The sequence below is a fragment of the Sminthopsis crassicaudata genome, chromosome 4 (genome assembly GCF_048593235.1).
Source record: "Sminthopsis crassicaudata isolate SCR6 chromosome 4, ASM4859323v1, whole genome shotgun sequence".
NCBI classification, from domain to species: Eukaryota; Metazoa; Chordata; class Mammalia; order Dasyuromorphia; family Dasyuridae; genus Sminthopsis; species Sminthopsis crassicaudata.
The window spans coordinates 437235214-437259431 of record NC_133620.1 but is presented as its reverse complement, the minus strand read 5'-3'; the positions used below and the strand labels follow the sequence as shown (position 1 = coordinate 437259431).

Genomic DNA, 24218 nt, shown 5'->3' with positions numbered 1-24218 from the left:
ACATGCCCCTGAATACAGATAAGCACATGTCCTAAGATATATATATTCAAAAGATGGTAAATGGAATAGGAAAATATGGAGAGGTACCCTATAATCTAGAGAAAAACAATCTTTGCCATCACTTTCTCTGTCCCAAACAAACTCACTTTAACAGGAAGCTAAGTTACTAAGATCTTCAGATATTAAACAATACTTTATCTCAGTTTCTTCATTTGTAAAATAGAAACAATAATAATAATTACACATATCCTTGTTATAAGGATCAAACAAAGTAATATTTCTTGAGTGCTTTGCAAACCTCAAAGCACTATAGAAATGCTACTTTAATTATTTTTATCAGCATTATTCTTCTCCAATTCACTATCTCCTTTACTCCTTCCATCAACCATCCCTATTCCTAGGATCTGAGACCAACTTTACCCCCTTTTCTTTATTCTTATCTACTGTTTTATATTAAAGTTGAGAAACCATTTATGCTTCTGATACATCTTAAGTTTAATGTGAGATTTAAGATTGAATTCAGAGTTTTTTGAGCCACAGGAGATCTTAAAATTCATCTAATTCAAACCCCTCTTTTTAAAAAAATTATTATAGCTTTTTATTTATAAGAATATGCATGGGTCATTTTTCAAAATTGACTCTTACAAAGCCTTGTTTTCCAACTTTTCCCTTCCTTCCCCCCACTCCCTCCCCTAGATGGCAGGTAGTCTAATACATGTTAAATATGTTAAAGTATATGTTAAATACAATATATGTATACATATTTGTAGTTATCTTGTTGCACAAGAAAAATCAGATCTAGAAAGAAGGTAAAAAAAAAACCTGAGAAGGAAAACAAAAATGCAAGCAAACAATAAGAGAAAGAGTGGAAATGTTATATTGTGGTCCACACTCATTTCCATAGTTCTCCCTCTGGGTGCAGCTGATTCTCTTCATAACTGAACAATTGGAACTGGTTTAAATCATTCAATTGTCGAAGAGAATCATGTCCATCATTGTAGTGAGCTGTCGTCTCTAGAAGCTGCCGGATCACTCTCTGGGAAGAGATCTGCTGTGTCTTCTACTCAAATCTCTCCGACAGATTCTTCTTCCTGTAGTGAACCGTTGTCTCCAGGCAGTTGCTGTTAACTCTTGTCCAGAGAAGTGACTTCCCTTCCTGCAGAGAGCCCCGTCAAGCCTGATGCAATGCAGAGTCTTCTTCTCTTTCTGGAGTGCTGTCCTCTTTTATCCTCCCAGAGAATGGGCATGGGATAATGCAAGGGCTTCTGGGAAGAAGTACTCCAACCAATGAGCTTGCTCCTCTTAAGAATCTGAGCCAGAGGACTATCAAGTCAACCTGAGTTCTCACCTTGTAATTGTCCAACCTGAATTCTCACCTTGTCACTATCCAGACAACCTTTCTCACCTAGTAATCCTAACATCTCCCCCTTTCTTTTGATTTAGAACATAGGACAGTCATCATCATACATCAATATGGGAAGTATTACACATAATTACATAAATTACATAAGCACATAGTAACATAGTAACATAATACATGCTAGAAGTATATGACAAATAACATAATCAAATAATCATAAATTGAAAATTTATAAATGTCCATAAGTCCATTGTCCATTAGTCTCATCTTGTGTGAGGAAGTCCAATGATTCCTGCTGGTTTTTAAAGTTCTTTAACAGTCTTGTTATTATCCATGCTCTTTCGGTGTAGGATGTTTCTTAGATCTTCTCCTTTATTTTGAGGTCTTTTCTCTTTTTCTGTCTCTCTCTGATGGACAAGGCGAATATGACTCGTTGGCACCCATTTGATTCCTTCTCCTGCTGAAGAAATACAAGCAAACCCTCTCCCCCAGGCAGTTAACCTATCTAATTACCTTCTATTTACCACTTTGTAAATCTCTTCTCATCATCTGGCAATTACATTGGAATTGTTTGCACTGGACACAGCCCTGTTGGTTTAAAAGGCCTGTATTCTCCCCAAGTGTAATCCATTTTTGCAATCTGATTGCCTTTTGGCTGACTGATTGGGTAATCCCTTTCTGCCATGTGATTGCTTTTCTCCTGGTTGATCAAATCAAAGTCCTGACCTTCTAAAGGTTCTTTGGGTGTAACATCAGCTGCCATCATGCCCCAAGTCTTTTTTGCCTGGGGCCCTGGACCTGGGCCCCTCATCCCATTTCCCTGAATTATTCTACACTCTGATGCCCAATGGAGTCCTCTGTTGCATTTTGGACATGGGGTTTTAGGTCTTCTCTCACCCTGTCTTTTCACTGTATCTCCATACCTACACTGAGCTCTTAGATGTCCAATTTTTCCACATTGAAAACATCGCCGAGTTTCTCTAGAAGTCCCTTGACAGGAGGGACCCTGCCTTTCCACATTCATCATTGTCCGGGTGTAAAAAGCATTTGTTCCCACTGTAGCACAGCATCTTATGATCTCCTCTAAAGGAGCATCTTTGTCTAATCCCCATATAATTCTTTTGCAAATCTCATTGGCATTTTCCTTAGCCAGATGTCTGGTCATTATTTCTGTAGCTGCATTTTCTCCAATAGTTCTTTTGACAGCAGTTTGCAAACGTCCCACAAAATCTGCAAAAGGTTCATTGGGACCTTGCTGTATTTTAGTGAAAGCCTTTCCGCAATCTTTCTGTCCAGGGAGGACACCCCAAGCTTTTATTGCAGCCTTAGCAATTTGCTCATATATTGTCATGGTATAATTAATCTGTTCCGAATTCTCTCCATACTGACCTTCACCAGCTAAGTGCTCAAAAGTGAATTGTGTGTTAACTCCTATTTCCAAATTGCATCTGACTTGAATTTTACATAATTCATGAAATTCCGCAAGCCATAATAAATTTTCTCCAGGTTCCAGACATGTCCTAGCTATGGATTTCCAATCATTCGGGGTTAGGACTTCATAAGACAAACCATCTAGTAACATTTTGACATAAGCTGATGTAGCCCCATAAAGGGTACAACCTTTTTTCAAATCCTTAATTTTATTCAAATCTAAAGGTGCATATCTTCTCCTTTTTTTACCTACAGAGTCAATATTTTCAATCACAGGATATGCATGTATAAAATCACTTATATCCTGTCCTTCTTTTTTAGCTTTAACCAATGCTTTTTCTAATCTTGTCATAGGCTTAGACTGCTTCACAGACAATTCTGTTTGTGTTTCTGCCTCTTCCTCTCCTCCTTCTTGCTCCACCCCTGAAGGGTTAATTGAGGGAGGAGATGGGAGGTGCTCCTGTTGCTGTTGCTCAGAATTGTACTTAACTTCATTGTTATCTGATTCATCCTTTTCACCTAGTTTAGTTGACACTTCCCCATTTTGCTCCTTCATCTCTTCCTTTAGAATAACATTTTTTAAAGCCATTTGGATTAAATTGTAGGTATGAATTGTATCTTTGGAAACTGAGTTTGGTCTGGAACCAAAGGGTAAAATGTCACAAAGACAATTGTAGTGTTCACCTAATTGCTCTCCTACTAATTTCCACTCATCTGGATCCAATTCTTTTTCCAGAGAGAAACAAGGATATATGACCTTCACAGTTCTTAAAAGTTCAGTAATCTCTTCCAAAATTATAATCAATCCTTGGCTTTTCATAACCTTGATGATGCTCTCCAAACATTTTCCTTGAACAGAAGGTGTTTGCCCCATTTCACTATAAGAGATTCCTGGTTTAGCCCTTAACAAGTTAAGTTCCTTATTTATCTATTAGCACGCTCACTTAATCTTTAACAAAGTTTCCTCGTTACTCACGGTTCTGGGTCAGAGAGACTGAGATCTAGATTGGAAGCTTTTCCACTGGAAAATTCACCTTGTAATTGTCCAACCTGAATTCTCACCTTGTCACTATCCAGACAACCTTTCTCACCTAGTAATCCTAACACATCAGAACTGATCATCATATAGTATTGTTGTTGGTCAACCCCTCTTCTTACAGCTAAAGACACTGAGGTCCAGAGACATAAAGTGAGAAAAGCATGGTGACAAGTCAGGTTTGACTTCACAGACAGCCATTTTGAAGCAAAAAGCAGCTGATAAAAGTTTTTAAAATAGTATTTCTTTTTTAAAAAAATTGTTAGTGGATTCTAGGGACATTTATCACATGAACAAAGATTTTTTAATAACGGGCATTTATTTCAGTGAAGTCCTTAGCACACAGACACACAAACCCAAATAGTTCGCATGTATCTGCATATTACTACCTATTTGCATGTGTGTTTTTATATGCATTCTGTGCAGCACTCCTAATGGGATCTCCTGTTGTCTCCTCCTTCTGGGTCTGTGGTACTAAGTGGGTGGCCATCTATTTGAGTCCATCAACTCACAAATTCCCATTTTTACTGACTTTCTCCTGATGAGCCAGCATAAGTCACATGACACCCAACTAAAGCAAAGCATTTACTCAAAACAAAGCAGAATTAATAGCAAGTACTAAAGCAAGCAAGGGAACATTCTGAATTCTTATTTTCCAAGCTACCACCTCCTTACACATGCCTCTTAAGAGAGTGAGGTTTTCTCTGCTTTGCTAACCACACTAGGCTCCTTGTGTTATCCCCAAAACAGAGGATGACACTTACCATCACTCACCACAGTGTATTAGATAAATATCTGAAGCAGTATTTGATGTTTTTCATTTTCCATTTTCTCATGGCAATTTAAAAGCTTTCACAGTACTACATCAGAGTGGCAACCAGAGAGAGCTTTCTTACTTCCCCCAGCAGGGGCAATATCAAAATAAAGGAATAACGTAAAGACTTTTTTTTTTTTTTTTTTTTTTTTTTTTTTTTTGCTTCTTGGTTTAGAAAGCAGGTGTACACTGAACATCAATTTTCCAACAACTGAACATCAAAGTTAATTCTTGGCCGCCATTTCTTTCCTGTCTCTCTTTTGCTCCTCAAACATAAGTCCAAGGCTCATCCTGCTTTAAGTTCCTTGGTCTCTTATCAAAGGAAATATGTTGAGAATTACTGAACTCTTCACAAATGTCAGTGAGATTGAGTTCGCCCCCAAAAAGATAAAGGACAAGCATGTTCTTTTACATAAAACGAATGTATAATAATAATAAAAATAAAATGATGTCATATAATAATATGATATTTCATTTCCTCACAATAATATTTAAATCATGGCATTAAAATTAGTTTAGATGTAACATACTGTTTTTGCCATGTTAATATATTTGATGTTGCTTAGCCCTGTTATTACCCCCATTTTATAGTTGAGGAAACTGTGACAAATAAAGCTTAAATGATTTGCCCAGGTTCACATAACTAATAACCATCTGAAAGTAGGATTTGAATTCAGGTTTTCCTGACTCCAGGTCCAACATTCTATACTCTGTGCTTCCTAATTGACTAGCTAGCATATGTTTATATGTTTAAATTGTGCACGAATCTTTGGGGGAGTATTTTCTGGAGTACATACATCTGTGTATCTTGCTAGGATTATTATAATAGTCTCCTAATTCATCTCTCTCCATCTCTAATACTCCATTGACAAAGCTGCAAAAATAATTGTCTGATTCACAAGTCATGTCATTCTTCTACTCCAAAATCACCAGTGGGTGCTCACTGTCTGTAGGATTAAGCACAAATCCCTTGGCCTAGCAGTTAAGAACCTCGTATAGTCCAGTATCTCCCTACCCATTCCTGCCTCATTTTATATCACAACATTTTGCATACTCCATGTTCTCAATAAACTGAATTCCTAAAATGTTTCCTACTCTCTTCTCCTTTTACTTTCTCTTGCCTCCTTATTTTCACTCTCAATGCTGGTTCTTTTTCTATCACTGATTAGTCTTACGAAAATTGAAAACAGTTTTCTTAACTATACTTTAGTTTCCCTTTCCCACCCAGACTTAAAAACAGACCTATATGGAGGGAAAATTGGGAGTTTTTCTGGGTTATGTGAAGTGCCAGGGCTTGAGGCAGTAGACACTGCCCAAGATTATAAAATTAAACAACTAACAATGTCTATAAGCCTGGAATAAGGGCTTTCCAGTCGTGCTGGCCCAGAGTCTTACAGAGACTTTCCATTGTGGAAGAAATTCTGCCAATTCCCATGTAACTGTGTTATAAGTAAAGTAAAAGAATTTTGAAGTGAAAAAAACCCCTTTTGTGTATTTCTTTCTTTATAGTATATGATTAAAATACAAGGTGAGTTTTACAAATAATAAAAATTTACAAGAAAATATTTTGATAAAGTTTTCATAAATGAGAAATCTTTACACATTAATTTTAATGAAACGTTTTGTTAATATACAAACAAAAATAAAAAATAACATAGATGCTTATAATATAAAATATACATATTAGCTATCACATTAATAATAATAAAGTATAGCTTAATAATATATTAACAACAATAATGTTGGATGGGCTTTTTTGGTGCAAAGTTTCTCAAAATGTGGTGCCTTAAATGATGATGATAATCATTTTTCTTTTTCAGCAACTTACCTTTTTTAATAATTTTTAAAATATTACAAATTCAAACTCAACTCACAATATAATGAAAGAAATGAGACCAAGTGAAATGGTTTATGGATTTTTCAAACATATAAATAAATGAAATATTGTGAAGGCATCAGGGCTCATGCTTATGGCTAACACAAAGTAACAGAGTGTAATTTACTTGGGAAAAGCTTTTAATGTGAAAATTATAAGCCTAATTATGAACTATAGCAACTCGATGATCACTGCCATTTTTTGCTTACTTCCAAAATAAAGCATCGACTAAATCATTCCTACCATATGTTCTTCATACTTTTATTTCAAAGGCTGAAATTCCCAAATCTTTTGTTTTGTTTTTTGTTGTTGTTGTTTTTAAACTATTCCTTCTATGATATGTCCTCAGATGCCTGTGTCAGAGGCAATATTGAGCTGGAAGGATTGTAGAGCTAGAACTTTGTTCCAATGCTGGTCTGGAACTGAAACTTTTTCACTGAGTGGGACATTATTCTTAGTTGTTGTTTATTCGTTCGTCATGTCCACTTCTTCATAACCCCACTTGGGAATTTTTTGGTCAAAGATATTGGAGTGGTTTTGCTATTTCCTTCTCCAGCTCATCTCCAAAGCAAATGTCTGAGGTCAGATTTGAACTCATAAAGATAAGTCTTCCTGATTCCAGCTCCACTACTCTATTATCATCTTAATCAGTGATGATCAAAGAGCCACATTCATGAATTCATACCTATTAAGTGCAAAGTATGGTAACTGGAAATAGAAATTTAGAGACAAAAATGAAGTGATTCCTGCCTACAAGATTACAATCCTACTAGGAAGAAATAATGGTTATCACAACAGATAAATAAATACAAGACAATTTGAGAAAAGGAAGTGAACTGGTAGGATTAGGAAAGACTTGTCATTGTAGATGATGTCTGAGTTAAATCTTAAAGGAACTTAAAATTGTAAATGCTAAAGTAAGTAAATATAAGGTTATTTGGAAATAAAAGAGCACCAACAACCTGGGGAATAGGAAAAGTCTTATTTTTGACTCTATTGTTTATTAACTAAAGGGCCAAAGGCAGGTTATTTATATGTAGTTTCCCCAACTTTAAAATGAGGGGGTTGGACTAGTAGGTTCTGATTTCCTTTCAGGTCTTAAGTCTATGATCTAAGAGCATATAACTCTTCCCATAATCACCAGAACAATCCTAAATACAATAGTGATAAGTCAATAAATAAAGTCTCAATAACTATCTAGTGAATGAATAACAATGATTTTTTTTATTATTTTGCAAAGCCATAACCTATAATTTTGTTCATTAGGCTTCATTTGGAAGTTGGGGAGGTTTTGGACTTTTAGATTCCTCCAGATGTAAATCTACAATTGTTTTTTATTATACCTTGTATCATTTGAGGAGGTGGGATGAGTAAAGTCTCAGTAAGCTAAAGCTTCAAGAATTTGCAATTTAGGGATTCTTTTCTCTGGACAGAAAAGGGAAGAGGAATGTATTTATGGGTAACTAGGTAGTATAGTGACCAGAATACTGAACTTGGAATGAATCAAGACTCAAATATCACCTTAAAATCATGTGATGCTGAGAAAGGCACTTAAATTCTCTCAGTCTCCATTTCCTCATCTATAAAATGGGGATACTAATAGCATCTACCTCACAAGATTGTTGTGAAACATAAATGATGAGATGCTATGAAAATTTTAAGGTGACTCAGTGAATAGATCACTGGCCTTGGAGTCAGAAAGACTTTTCTTCCTGAGTGAGTTCAAATTCAGCCTCAAATAGTTACTAGCTGTGTGACCTTAGATAAGTCATTTAATCCTGTTTGCCTAGTTTCCTCTTCTCTAAAATGAGCTGCAGAAGATAATTTTATCTCCAATATATTTGCCAAGAAAACCCAAAATTGAGTCATGAAAAGTTGGTCATGCATGAAACAACTGATCAGCAATACTATAAAAATACTGGTTATTAGTGTGTGGAAATGAAGATAGCATTTAAAAAATATATTTAAAAAACTGTGACACATAACTCCTCTAAAGTTATATATAATCAATTAATGGCAGAGCTAGATTTAGAATTGAAGTGTTCCTAAGCTGCTTAGCACACACTCTATCCCTCATTGAGAAAAATAATCAACTGTAGAAAAGATTTCACTCCAGCTACTAATTAAAGTAGCTGGTTTTCTGTTTGTCCTTTAATAATGATCTCTTTCTTTTAAAGGCTTACATGGACTCTGAATTAACACAGAATTCCTTTGTTTTGGTAAAGGTTGACAGTTGACAATTCTAGAGAAAGAAATGGAAGCTCTCAGGATGCCCCCGTTGAATTCTGCAGAGGAATTTTGACTCAGAAATGATGCTTTTAAATTTTTTCTTTGATCTAGGTGCTCTGAGTATTACTGTTCTTCGCCCTTTCTATGAAGTATCTCCATGGATTATGAAGAAAGAATTAGACACTATTGTGCCCACTAATCTTCAGTCAAGACCCTGGAATACTTTTCCCCCATCTGAGGTACAAAGTTGTTGTGAAGCATTGGAAGACCCTTGCCTCTTTTCTTCACTCCTGGTGAAGAGTTCCCCTCAAGCTTTGATCCTGTGTAACTAATATGGCAATATCTGAACTCAGGCTTCCCCACCAATTCTGTATCACACCACCCTGCTTTTCAAACTCCCATTAAAATGAGGAAATAAAAAAGAATTTGCCCTGACCAACTAAAATTACCTTTATCTACTTTGCCCAAGGTTTTTACTATTAAAAGACTTTTACTATTTTTTTTACTATCTTTCTATTATTTTTACTTTTACTATTTTGAGATATTTTAAGTGCATTCATACTGAGTAGCCCTACCTCCAGTTGAAATAAACTTACATTATAAAGACTACTCTATCCAATATGATAATAACATTTCCTATTATCGAATCACCACCTTTTTTTTTTTTTTTTGATACATATAATCAAGAGCAAAATGATTTGTCCAGGCTCACATAGCTTATAAGTACCTAAGGCTAGATTTGAACTCAGGTTCTCCTGACTCAAAAACCAGAGCTTCATTTGCTGCCCTCCCCCCTTTTTAAATAATCATTTTAACAATAATATTTAGTTCCTTCTTTAGGAATTCTTTTCTTTTTCTGTGAGATAATTGGAGTTGAGTGACTTGTCTGGGTCACACACTATTAAGTTTCAAATATCTGAGATCACATTTGAACCCAGATCCCCTTAACTTCAGGCTGGTGCTCTGTCCACTGTTCCATTAAACTGCTCCTCTTCAGGAGTTCTTTAGCCTTTCATTTTGGCGTATAATTCCAATCATTTCATGTCTACCATTTTTTCATTTAATATTTTAGAAAAATGCAGTCATGATAAATAGCTTTGCAATTACATTAGAATTATATGGAGATATCCTATTGAGTCCTGGAATATAGTGGAAGAAAACAAACTTTATTCATTTTAAAATAGTCCAAGTTTCCTCATAAAGTTTTCCCAAAGATACAAAGGTTTGAGTGAGAAACAAAGGCAAGAGATTATAGGAGAAAAAACATAGGTCTAAGTCCTGCAGCTGAGAGTATTTCCATATTTAAAGAGCCACCTTGCAGTAGCTAATATAGTCCCAAGTTTTGTTTTAATGAAATTATCCGTAATGAAGGTATATGTTTGATCAGGAGAGGGGGATATAATTAGTAGAGTGGAAAGAACCCTTAACTGAGACCCAAGGCATTTGGGTTCCCATTTTTGCTATGTCCCAAAGTTTTCTGGATGACCTCAGACAAATCACTTCCTTTTTTTTAGCAGCTTTTTGTTGCTTAATCTGTATGAAAAGTTGGGCCATATGATCTTTAAAGCCTCTTCCAGTTCATTTAGCATTAAAAAAAACAAAAACAAAAACAAAAAAAAACCTTTGGTACTTGCATTATAACCAGTAAAGATCAAAAGAAGCTTGTAGCAAAGATGAGTTTACTGCTTAATCATTGGCACTAATCACAGCAGAACATTTCCATGAATTATTAGAAGAAAATTTAAACTAAACATGCTTGTCATTTCTAAGTCACAGAAGATACCTCCCCTGATATCATTCTGAATGCTTTCAAAATGATCTTTTCAAAGAGTGCCTCTATTTCTTTTAAGTGTGGTAGGACTCTCCATTAATAGTCCACCAGCTCATTGAAATGAGCCTAGGAAATAAATTGGCAATATCAAAGAAAAGTATGCCCTTTATTCTGGTGAGTGGATAGCAGACTGGAGTTAGAAAGAATTACTTTCGAATTTTAACATAGAAACCTACTCTTAAGAAGTCACTTAACCTCTGTATACCTCCATTTCCTTCTCTGAAAGAGGAGAGAAAAATAAAATAAAAAACATGGCAGTTGGGGAGGTTTTGGACTTTTAGATTCCTCCAGATGTAAATCTACAATTGTTTGCCCCCTACTTGGACTAGAGCTGAGAATATGGATCCCCAGCCTTGTTGGGGAAGAAAAGAAGAGACATATAATAGGCAGAATAGCTACTAAAAATGAGAGTAACCTCCAGATACAGTGCCCTATTTAGTAATGATATTGCCTAAAAGCCTCTATTCACTATCTTTTACCCATCAGCATACAACATTTACAGTGTATGACAACAAATCTAAAATGTGCTTTCCGTATAACTATATTTGAGAACAAGGGGACATGAATTTTCTCCCTCTGAAAAACTTTTGAGAATATTTTGTAAGCTCATAGAAATTTAGAGCTGGAAGAGATTTGGGGGACTAGCTAGTATCTCTTAATTTATGTGATTTTTGACCAAATGGAGTGACTTACTTAAAGCCACTCAGCTAGTTAGTAATAGCAAACCTAGAACCAGAATGAATGCTCATCTCCTAGCTTCCAATCTAGGATTCTGTCCATACACATTAACACTCCTAAAGCAAAGAAGTATTGGAATGACTCAAATCAAGAACTTGTCCAAATGACAATGCTGGGTCTTCTCAGGGTTATGATGGCATGTCATGGAGTCTCACCAGGAACTTTAAAACAAAGAGTTAAAATGCCTACCATAAATAAACTTAGAAGTCTATCCCACAAATGTAGGTCACCTTTAAGGTCACCCTTTTGTATGCTAAATGACTGCTAAAAGACTCTGTCCATCCCAGATCTAGTTTAGGAATTTGCATACACTTTGGGAACCTATTTAAAACCCAAGGACAGTTCTAGGAGTGCCCAGAATAGTTCCAAGTCTTGCACAACTTCTCAAGAAATCTCTAAAGCAAGATTGATGCAGGAGCAAATAAACTATGTATATACAATACAATAAATTCAATTAACATTTATTAAATACTTACTATATGCCAGGAACTGCTAAAATGCTCCCAGATTTACTCATTTTGAAAGGAATGGGAAATTCTTTAGCCCTAGATGACTACTGGATAAGGATCTCTTCTCCATAGTACAGCATTGACTGGAAGCCACTTACATATAATTGGTTTTGCCATTCCTCAAGCATCTGGATTTCAAACTAAATTTTTGTGTTAAATTTTTTTATTATAGCTTTTTATTTGCAAAACAGATGGGTGGGTAATTTTTCAGCATTGACCCTTGCAAAACCTTCTGTTCCAACTTTTCCCCTTCTTTCCCCCCCATGCCCTCCCCCAGATGGCAGGTTGACCAATACATGTTAAATATGTTAAAGTATATGTTAAATGCAATATACAGATTTATACACTCAAACTAATTTTTTTTTAAAAAGGCCTTAGTGAAATGGATCAGGGAAGTCAGTCAGGATGGCCTATGCCTATAATCACTGTACCAGTGTGGCAAGGCCCTAGGAGAGAGAGGGGTGCTTCCAGGAGATTCTATTAAGGAGGCATAAACCTGGTAGTAACAGGTTAGTAGCTGCTGATTTTAGGATGGGCCCACTTCCAGCTGAAATGAGAAATGTAAATCCAGTCTCAAAAACAAAGAAAATTCATTGGGGAAGATGCTGAACTAACCAGGGATCAAAAATACTTTTTAATTGTAAAAGTATTCTATATGAGAAACTATTTTATCATTGGTGTTGGTTTTGTTTTTACAGAAGAAAACTCCAGGTCCCCCATTTGGAACTCACATTTGGAAGGGGCTATCCATAGGGTCTGTGCACTTGGCTTACCTTCCTGCTCCTATACGAAAGTGCCCCAAAGTACTCCAGGTCCGGCAATTCATTCAGCATGAGGTCATTAAGAATGAGCTGAAACTAAAGCTGCAGTTTTCCCTTAAGGTAATTTGGAATTATGAAGTCATTATTTTCCAAAAAGAGGAGATGCTTTATCCCTTTCCAGGGTTAGATTTGGGCATTATCAGAGCTCAGTTTCATGAGTCTATATTCTTTTCATTTATATTGTTTATAGTCATTGCGTATATTGTTGTCTTACTTCTGCTTGCTTCACCCTGTCTTAGTTTATATCTTGCCATTTTTCCCCTGGATTCCTCATATTATTTTTTTACAATAAACTGATACCCTATTATATTGATGTAACCATAATTTGTTCAGTTGTTCCCTATTTTATTTCCAATTTTTTGCTAATATGTTGCTATGAACATATTCTGACATATATAGAATGGGACAGTTAGGTGGTACAGTTGAAAGTGTGCCAAGACAGGAGTCAGGAAGACTCATCTTCATGAGTTAATATGGCCTCAGACATTTATTAGCTATGTGATCTTAGGCAAGTCACTTAATTCTGTTTCATTCTCTTATATGTAAAATGTGCTAGAGAAGTAAATGGCAAGAACTCTAGTATTCTTGCCAAGAAAACCCCAAATGAGGTCATGAAAAGTGGGACATAGCTGAAACAACTCAATACCGATATCTAAAACATTTATGTTGTTGATCCCCTTGAGGTATGTTTCCAATAACAGGATCTCTGGGTCAAAAAATGTAAACAGATTAGCAACTTTTCTCATGTAATTCAAAATTGTTTTCCAGAATGGTTGGACCAACTTACAGATTTACCAATGGTGTATAAATATGTTTATCTTCTCACATTTCTTCCAACTCTAAGTATTTCTCACTTTGGTCCTATTTGCGTCTTTTTAAGTGCTCAAATACAATAGCTTTAATAATATGTCCTAGAATTTTGGCATGCTTTTAAAACAAGCTCACCAGCCTATAATTAGAAAATTACACATTCCTTTTCTTTCTTTTTATTTATTTCTTTTAAAAAGCAAGTTAACATTTACCTCTATACTAGTTCCTGTGATACTTCCCCTATTTTCTATCAATTTTTCAAAGTTACAGTCACTTAATAATCCCAGGAAAGGTTTCATGCAGAAGGTTACCCCAAATGAATCATGAAGGAAACAAGGGACTCTTAAGAGGTAAAAGTTAAGAGGGAGAGCATTCCAAATATAGGAGACAAGGGAGCCTAGGAAGGAGATAGAATGTTGTTATGGAATAAGAAGTAGAACGATGTGGTTGGAATGCAGAATGTGTGCTATGGAATAATGAGAAAGAAATCCAAGATAGATTATGAGTGGCTTTCAGAATCAAACAAGGAAGTTTAATTTTTAAACTGGAGTCAATAAGGGGATTGTATAGCTTCTTGAGCAAGGGAGTGACTTACTCAGAGCTATACTTCAGGAATATCATTTTGGCAGTTTCATCTTGAATGAACAAAATAAAGAGAGGAAAACACTGGAAAAGGGACCCCAGTTGGGAGGCTATAAATGGAATTATGGTGTAAGTTTATTATCTTTGCTTATTATCTTAGGGAAGTAGAGGGTGGAGAGTCTTTCTTTTTCTTTCTTCCTTTTGTTCTTCCTTTTGTTCTCTCTTTTTCTTTCTTTTTTTCCTTCTTTCTTCTTTCTTTTTTCTTTTCTTTTCTTTCTTTCTTTTTTCTTTCTCTCTCCCTATTTCTTTCTTTCTTTCTTTCTCTCTCTCTCTTTCTTTCTTTCTTTCTTTCTCTTTCTCTTTCTTTCTTTCTCTCTCTCTCTCTCTCTTTCTTTCTTTCCTTCTTTCTTTCTTTCCTTCTTTCTTTCTTTCCTTCTTTCTTTCTTTCTTTCCTTCTTTCTTTCTTTCTTTCTTTCTTTCTTTCTTTCTTTCTTTCTTTCTTTCTTTCTTTCTTTCTTTCTTTCTTTCTTTCTTTCTTTCTTTCTTTCTTTCTTTCTTTCTTTCTTTCTCTAAAGAATCTTTGAGCCACATTGGATTAAGCCAATTGGGTATCTACACTAAGTTCAGTGTTGGTATGGTCAGCGATTTGTAAAGAGGTATCCCCAGATTGTTTAAGGAGGAATGAACTGGCCCAGGTCAGGAAAATGAAGCAGGTCAAATTTCTACTACTGCTCAGAAGGAGACTAGGTTGATTGAATGTTGTACTTCTAGCCTGAGTGAGATAGAAATAACCAGTCTCAAAAACAAAGAAAAAATGGGCTATTCCTCTTACCATACACATGGATTTTTTTTAACATGTATGACTATGTGCTTTATTATCAACACAAACCTTTATGACTGACTTATGTCCTTATTTGTGTGATTAAATGATCCATTCTAACCTCCTCCTCATTTATCCTGATTTATATTTCAATTCCTTATGTACCACTTTTGTTCTATCCTTCTCTTTCTGAAAAATAATTTCCTTGAAAAATAAAACAAAAGTTGAGAAGATAGATGTGATTTATCTCATCTCATTTATCTGGCATCATGTTTCTATCCCTTCTTTCATTTTTTTTTTATTATCCCTAGAATCTCTCATCTTGTTTTAAACTTTCTGATGCCCCTTCCATCCGTCACGTACCTCATCACCCTCCTTAGTCTCAATGTTTCTGCTTTTTTTTACTACTCTTTTATAACTTTTCCTTCCTTTCATCTTCAATGTATATTTTTTTTAAAAGTTGAAGGTGTTTATCAAACATTTGGGTAGCTATCTAGGTCACTTTAAACAGCTCTCTTCTTTCTCAGTAGAATAATGTGTATTTCTGTCTTTAGAATTTTCTTTTTGAGAGCTTCCCATTTCTCTCACAGATTTCCCCTGTACAATCCTTAACCAGAGAATCCTATTTATCATTTAACTGAACTTTTTGAAATGTTTTTTAATATTGAAGTAATTTATATCCGGATTTCCTCTTATCATCTATTACAAAGCCGAAGATGGTATGATCACTTCCTTCCAAGGTTTAGACACCAACAGCCTTATTCATTACAACTCAATCTATGTAGCAATGTTCTTCATTGCTTCTTTCACCTTTTAAAAAATTCAATTAATACAATTAGAATTCCATTCACTTAAAAGCAGTTCTTCTATCTTGGTCAGCCAAATCAAGCATATGTATCTTACTTCTAGATTTCTGATTCTCCATCCTACATCTTCCAGAATTCTGTTGGCTTACTGCTACAAGATTTGGTAATTGAAACTGATGTTCTTCTTCTTCAGCTAGGAAGGAAGGGAAAGGACACTGTCTGACCCTCCTAGCTGCTAACTAGTCTTTATTAGAATAGTTTTTTTTTTCCCAATCAATTTTCTTTTGCCATCCACCTGGATGATTGTGACCATCCATATAAGTCTATCGTGGTTTATTATCAGTGAAAAATTTCCTTCTATTCTACCCTATTATATAGACCAATCCTTTTTGAGATGGCTCTAAGTTTTCAGTTAATTTGGTTTTAGAAGTTACTTTTTCCTTATGTTAATCCAAAAATTGCCTCTAATATTTGTCTGCCTTTTGGGGCCAAAAAAAACCAGCATAGAGCAACTAAGTGGCACCATACTGAAGCCAGGAAGACTCATCTTCATGAATTCAAACTTGGCCTCAGACACTTAGTAGCTGTCAAGTCTGTTTGCCTCAGTTTCCTCATCTGTAAAATGAAACCACTCCAGGATCAATATCTCTGCCAAGAAAACCACAAATGACACCACAAGGAGTTAGATATGACTAAAATGACTGAACAACAACAGTATAATCCTTTTTTCCAAATTGAAAAACTCCCATATTTGAAAATAGCTATTCTATCCTCTATATAACTTTAATTCTCTAGGCTAGACATTCCAATCTATATATGACATTATCTCAAGGCCACCCCAGATATTGTTGAAAGCAAGAAAAAAACAAGTATTTACATACAAGATTGATTGAATAATTTGACAGATCAATATATACATTGATTGATAGAAGATATAGGTGATGGATAGATAGAAATATAGCTATAAATATACATAAATAGGTATGTATACATAATAAAAATAGTATAAATGATATATTCTTTCCTGTAAAATTGACTACTAAAGTTGAGAAAGAAAACTATGATGTAGACGTCTTTTGCCTTTTTATTTCATGAATCCCTTTGGCAATCTGGTATAATCTGTGAATGTCTTCTGAGAATAAAGTTTTAAATAATTTTTTAAAATGCTAAACTTTTGTTGGAGAAAATGTTCTATTAGGAGAAGATGAAGATATATGTATTTTTCTCATCCAAATTCACAGGACTCCCCCCCCTCCCCGGCAGAATCTCACCCCAAAGGATTATCAGGCTAAGAATTTCTGTCATATTTCCCATAGCCTAAAAACTCCAAATATAGGCACCTGAGCCTAGTTTTTTTTTTAATTTCTGAGAAAAATCATTAACCTCTTCTTGGACTTCATTGTCCCTCTTTGATCTAGGATTATATAAACCATATCCTAAAGAAAGAGGATGAATTACAGGAAATGACCGTTAAGGATTCACGAACAGAAGAAGAAAGAGGCAATGCTGCAGACCTGCTCAAACTAGTAATGGTGAGTAGAAATTAGTTCTTTTTAAGTGAAGTCATTGTTTGATGCCCTATGTGCCAAAGGAAAGCCTCCTTGGTAATATCGATGCCATTTTAAACATATTCTCTTCCCTCTCCTTAAAGTCTCTCACTTCTGCAAATATCTGCAAACATGTCATTGGAACTTACAGGCTTTCTTTAGGACCTCCTCTTCAGTTGTAAATATGTTGGGGAGCTTTTGAATTTGATACTTTTCACTTAATTTAGAAGAACAGATATTTGGGGAAACCATGAGAAAAAAAGATCCCTATTGCCAATATTTTTTTATAAACAGCTTGAAAAAAAGTTCAGATAGTAAGCTTTAACAAATATTCAAATGATAAGCTAACAAGTTGCATATTCACAGGATAAAACAATGGATTAAACTAAAATATGTTTTAAAATTAACTAGTCAATAAGCATTTATTATATACTTTCAATATGTCAAGTCCTGTGAGAAGCATCTAGATATACAAATAAATGCCAAAATCATGGTTTCTCTCTCTAAGTAGGTCCCAATCTAATGGGGAGGTAATAGCAACCAATCACACACACACACACACACACACACACACACACACACACACATACAATGAATGTGTATGGAATAGATGGGAGGTAATTTCATAGGGAAGATATTAGCTATAAGGAGGACTGCAAAAATATCCTAAAAAAGGTGAGCTGAATCTGAAGGAAGTTAGGCAAGCTAGTAGATGCAATGTGAGGAGGAAGAGCATTCTAAATAAGGGTGTGCTGGAGCTAGCTCTAAAGGAAGAGAACATTTTCAATTTGAGCAGAAACTCAAATATCTCAGAAATAGACAATTACTACAAATCATGGCTTTGATTTATTTGATTTTTTAGACTTAAGAAAGTTTTCATAGTATAGATTAAATGTAAAAGACTATGTGCATACTTTTTATCCCTAGAAAACCCCAATATTAAACACACCCCTGTACTGGTTCTCGAAACACTGCTTGAGCTCAGCAAGAGTATAATAGAAGGTTCAAGGAATAAAGGCATCAACAGTTTGGAAGCCTTGTGCCTTAAAGCTAATAAAATAGTAATAATAACACTAATAGTAATATTTAATAACAAATTTATGTAGCAGGTTTGCAAACTGATTTACTTCCTTTATCTCATTTGAATTTGCCAATACTCAACAGTTCCTGATCTGGGAGGACATCCAATGAAAAGGCACTAGAAGATAGAATGTTGAGTTTGAGGGACAGTTAAGAAAGCCATTTACAGGATGGAAAACTGATGGCAAACAGTTCAGGGGATACTAGTTCAGTCAACAGTGTCACATAGTTGCCAAGAAAGCTAATATAGTCTTAGGTTAGTGTCCAGAACAAAGGAGATCATCACACTGATCTCTGCCTTGGTCATACTATAACTTCAGATCCATGGTTAGCTCTGAAGATCACAAGATATAGTACAGGACAACCAGCAGGATGACTTTTTTCAAGACCTATATGAAGATAAGTTGAAAGAAATATATATATTTAGTCTAGAGGAGAGAATATTTAGAGGAATGGGAGATGTGATAACTACATTCAAATATAAAGCAGGGCTGGAGTTATCATGTGGTGGCGGTTGTTTTGTGACCCCATTGGGGTTTTCTTGGCAAAGCTACTGGAGTGTTTTGTCATTTTCTTCTTCTGATAATTTAACTGATGAGGAAATGGAGGCAAGTGGATTAAATGACTTACCAGAGTCACAAACTAGTCAGTGTTTGAGGCTGAATTTGAACACAGGAAGATGAGTCTTTTAACTCCAAGGAGGTCTCTCTATCCATTGCACTATCTAACTGCCCTGCTGCTATCATTTGAAAGAGGCAGTTTTTTTTTTTCTTAGCCATGGAGCATAGAATGAGGAGCAAGGTGTAGTAGCCATAAAAACACATTATATAGCTTGAAAAGGAAAATTTCCTAATCATTACAACTGTGCAAAGATGCATAGTGTAAATAGATAAATTCTATGCATTAGATATATTTAGGCAATGTATGAATAATCACTTGTTCGATCAATTTTGCTGTAATAAATTGCTTTTTTTCCTAAAAAAAGTAATATTTGAATTGGATTTTGGTTTCAAAAATAATCCTGTATTGAAATGTTTTTTATCCTCATTGCAGTCGTTTCCCAAAATTGAAAAAAGCAAAGAAGATCATTTTACTGATGGTAAGTGTCATATTTTGTTTAAAATATTGACCACATAGGGGACACTACACTGAAAAATAATATTGGGGGATTTTATGTATAATAAAATCCTTGCTCTTAATATATTTGGAATTTTATTTTTTAAATGTTTCTTCCTAATGAAGAACTTTTCCTCAGCCCTACAATTAATCAGTCACCAAGTTCTGCTAATTATTTTTGGCAATATCTCTCATGCACTTTATATATATAATATAATAACTTTGTAATATCTCTTATTTTTGTTCTCAATTTATTTCAGATGAAATGTCAATCCTGAGGATAGACATTTCTTGTTAATCTTCTCCTTTCTTATTTATCCATCACAATGGTTCATTTACTCATGCAAATTGATAGGCTCTGAAAAGACAACATTTAATAAGGATAAATGAAGAGTCCTTCACCTTGTGGCTGTTGTTGTTTTATCATTTTTGTGGTGTCCAACTCTTTGCTATCCCATTTGGGATTTGCAAAGATATTGGAGTGATTTTCCATTTCTTTACCCAGCTCATTTAACAGATGAGAAAATTTGTCGAGTTAAGGGTTTAGAGTCACATAGTCAGGAATCAGGAAGACTCTAGGCCTATTGCTATGTGCACTATGATGCCGCCTAGATGTCCTAAATTACATTTTAAACACACACTGCACAAGTAGGGAATATGCAGTAGAGTTGTAAATGTGTGACAAACCAAAGTTCAAATATAAAAAAATTAAACATCATCTTCAGTTGGGCCAATTGACTGTGAGAGTCATAGATAGAAATGAAATGTTGTTATGTCTTAGAAATAAGAAATTGAATCTCATCTGAGGAAAGAATAAGAAGTTATTTTTTATTTCCCTGACCATATTATTTTTTTTCTTAATAGTACTTTATTTTTTCCAGTCACATGTAAATTCAATTTTTAACTTTTTATCTCACCTCCTTTCTTCCTAAGACAGTAAGAATTTTTAAACAGGTTATATATGTGCAATTTGGTAAAACATGTTTCCATATTAGCCATGTTGGGAAGGAAGAAATGGACCAAAAGGAAAAATACAAAAAAAAAAGATAAAATGAAAGTAATTTTCTTCAGACTCCATTAGTTCTTTCTCTGGACATGGATACTATTTTCCATCATGAGACTTTTGGAACTTTCTTGGATTATTAGTATTTCCTGGCCATATTCTTAAAATTCCCACCCTTAATTCTCTGGACCATGGCTGCATGTTCCTGACTATGGGGTATGAATAAGAAGGAAAAGAAAGATCAAGAAATGCTCATCTTCAGGGTAACAATCAAGACATTTCATCAGAAAAGGTCTGAGAATAGGTTGTATCCAACTGTATGCCAGGATAAATAGACTCAAAGATCCTTTGTGGCCCTTCTGTCTCCTACCTCTATGGCTCTCAGAGAAACTTTAGTGGAAAACCAGAGTACAGATTTATTATTGGCAAGCCAAGAACAACACTTTCCTGAATAAGAATCAATTTAGCACAATAGAAAAGGCACTAGGTCTGGACTAAGAGGACTTGGATTCAATCTGATGTTTCCTAACAACATTTTCTAGTCATATAATTTCTCTGGGCCTCTTATTTCCTTCTGCATAAAACGAGTTGGATTAAATGAGATACTTTTCCAGCTAAACTTTATTGTATTTGAATGAAGTTTCTTACTATTGGGGCCTTTTTCACTATCAGATGTTGTTTTTAAAAGAAAATGCTGTGATATTTCCTATTATTAACTAGATTTTCAAACTCCTGATAATTGGATTAAACACTGTCCTTTTCAATCATAGGATTTAGGTAAAGCAAACTTCAGGGAATCAGTTCATGTGAATATTGTTCTATACTAAGAGAAAGTGAAAATTTAACTCCTTTCCTTAATGTTGCAGTACACCTGGCAGAATTATACAAGCGGGCATTGGCTAGTCCAGAAATAACAACCAAAATAAACTGGGATAAGTGGAGGTAAGATAATCAAGAACAAACTTTTATTATCCTGAGACATGAGTCAAATCTCTGAGGATTGGTATCGTGGGTAGAATGCTATCTTGGAGTCAAAAAGACCTAAATGCTAATCTGATCTCTGACATCCATTGATGGGCAAATCACTTAATATCTCTGAGCCTCAGGTGATTCAACTATTAATTAGCTATTAATAATATTTTGTATTGGGGGCAGCTAAGTAGCACAGTGGATAGAGAACCAGCCCCGAAGTCAGGAGGACCAGAGTTCAAATCTGACCTCAGACACATAACATTTTCTGATTGTGTGATCCTAGCCAAGTCACTTAACCCTAATTGCCTCAACAACAAAAAAAATATCTTATATCCACATCACAGGGTTATTGTTAACAGTCTTAAATGAATTGATGTTTCTAAAATGCTTTGCCAATTTTAATATGCTATATCAATGTCAGCTATAACAATTAGTAGCATGTTTATAACAATTTGCCATTTCTCAATTATAAAAATTTTATTTTTTAAAATTAAAAACAGAGAAAAAGATTAATTTTATAGCTCAAGATCACATGCTACAAGTTCCAAGTTCTCAGTATGCAAATCACAGTATGCAAAGTCCAGGCTTCATTATTTGATTAACATCTCATGAAATGGTGACTAGTTTCCTCCTGTAAGCTTTGGGTAGCTTTGTAAAAATGATGACACTGCTTTGACCCCATTTTCTTCACTTCTTTGTTCCCCTTCATGTAGCCATCCTAAACCCTCAGAACGCTGGAAAGAAAAACTGGAACAGAACAGGTATGGTGATCAGTTCAAAGAGATCCAGTCTCTAAATCATGTTTTAAACATATAAAAATTTCCCAGCCTACCATATTTCAAATACATTAATCATGCATCTTTTTGTATTACACACACACACACACACACACACACACACACACACATATATGTGTGTGTATATATATATATCATTATATGTGATTCAGATCATGTTATATATAATGTATATGAAATCATAATAATATACACATGTCTTATTTTCCAACTGGGCTGTAAACTCCAAGAAGAAAGAGACTATGCCATATTTGAGCTTCACAGCTGCCACAAACTATAACATAGTATTCTACATTTAACAGTTACTTAAGGCACATGTAGCCCAGTTAAATTTTTTGCCCTAAGGTATTATAATGGTTGACACACTCTCTGGTATGTAGTAGATACTTGATAAATGCTCACTTCTGACATGTATAAGGTACTTAATAAACTAGCTGACTGAGTACATAAATCTAAGCTATTTTGCATCTATATAGGAGTCTCTTTCTGAAAAGGAAAATTATTGATCTTAAACATGTCTGGGGTAGGTTTGGTCAACCATACATACACACACAAAAAAGACCAATTCAGTTCACATGTACATTAGTTTCTTGCTCTTTGTCATTTATACTCTTAATAATTGTGTATCTTTTCTGGGATAATGGGGGAATGGGTGGATATGATAAGATTATTTTCTCTTCTGTGCCTTCTTTTTTATCAGGCAGGAGATTGAAGAGACCAAAACTTGCTTGTTAGGGATGAGGGAGCATACAATACCACCATATTTCCAGTCTGAATTTGGCAAGATATTTATGACCCAGGTAATTAGCTTCAATTTAATACAATGGTTTAAGAGTTTGTACATTAGTTGTTGTATAAATGTGATAAGTGATGTTCACATTGGCTAAAGCAGTGTCTGTACTGGTCTTCCCAGTCAGTCATAGTCCTCAAAATCAGTCTTCTTTCTGGATTCCAATAAACTCATGGAGGACAGAACAGTTTTTGATTAATAAAATCATTGATTTAGAGCTGGAAAGGAGCATAAAGACCATATAATCCAATTCCAGCATTTTACAGATGAGGACAATGAGACCTAGAGACAGTAAATGACTTTTCTACATTAAGTAATAGTAAAAGTCCTCAATGGAACACATTAAAAAAAATCCAGTATTTGCCCCATTGCTTTGTTCATGCTTTATTCCCCAAATCTTTATGTGAAAGTCTATTGCTAAAATATCATATGCTTCTATATATTCCTCTCCATGTTGCTCCTGCCCCATTCACCTTTTCAACCATTCCCTTTGTAAACTCCTCTAGCAAATTTTCCCATAACATGGCAGAGAGGAAACACTACTATACTAGAAAATGGACAAAACCTAGTCTTAGTACTAATTCTTCCACCAACTTTCTGTGATAATTTGGGTTAAGGGAATATCTCTCTGGGCCTCGGGTTCTTTATCTATAAAATGAAGCAGAACAAAATCTCCGAGAGCCTCTTCAGTTAGATCCACTTCCTCATAGCTGTGATATTTTGAGTTCTTTAGTGTCCATGTAAACAAGCCCCATCTAAAGGATATTTCCACTTCTAAGTCCATGAGTGCTATAAATAACCCATCCACCCACCACCAGCAGTTGAAAGTTGAAAAAGAAGCACCATATTGTCTTATTATTATGGGTACCTAGCATAAATGAGAGTGGTAATCATACATCTTTGGAAGACTCAGTCATCTCCTAGAAAAGTTTGTTATGCCTTCTTTGGGATTTCTTGAATATAGAATGAAAAGTGCCCTAAGTAATTTCCATCAATTATTTAGCTTCATATGTTGCTTTCTATCTTCCTCCTTAGTGGCCCTGTGTATAAATATAAGCCACATCTATTTTTAATATAATTTTCATTTTACTTTATTTTATTCAAATAACAAGCATTTGTTTTTCTCTCCCTCCCCACATTGAAAAAGAAAAGAAAAATAAAATTTAGACCCAGAGGCAAATATGGATTAGTAAAGCAATCCAAATTCCCAAACTGACCATGTCTATTTGGCATCTTGAGTCCATTGCCTC

General features: G+C 34.9%; 1 protein-coding gene across 3 annotated transcripts in view; it reads left to right on the top strand.

Annotated features, from left to right (window-relative positions):
- The window catches only part of SPAG17 (sperm associated antigen 17), a 251538-nt gene that overhangs the window by 208090 nt on the left and 19230 nt on the right, over positions 1-24218 (top strand). For all 3 annotated transcript variants that reach the window (XM_074263223.1, XM_074263224.1, XM_074263222.1), the window contains 7 exons: positions 8858-8985; positions 12523-12705; positions 17082-17195; positions 19344-19389; positions 21276-21351; positions 22095-22142; positions 22879-22978. In XM_074263223.1, coding sequence (XP_074119324.1) covers positions 8858-8985; positions 12523-12705; positions 17082-17195; positions 19344-19389; positions 21276-21351; positions 22095-22142; positions 22879-22978 — 695 coding nt within the window. The remainder of the gene's footprint in view (positions 1-8857; positions 8986-12522; positions 12706-17081; positions 17196-19343; positions 19390-21275; positions 21352-22094; positions 22143-22878; positions 22979-24218) is intronic.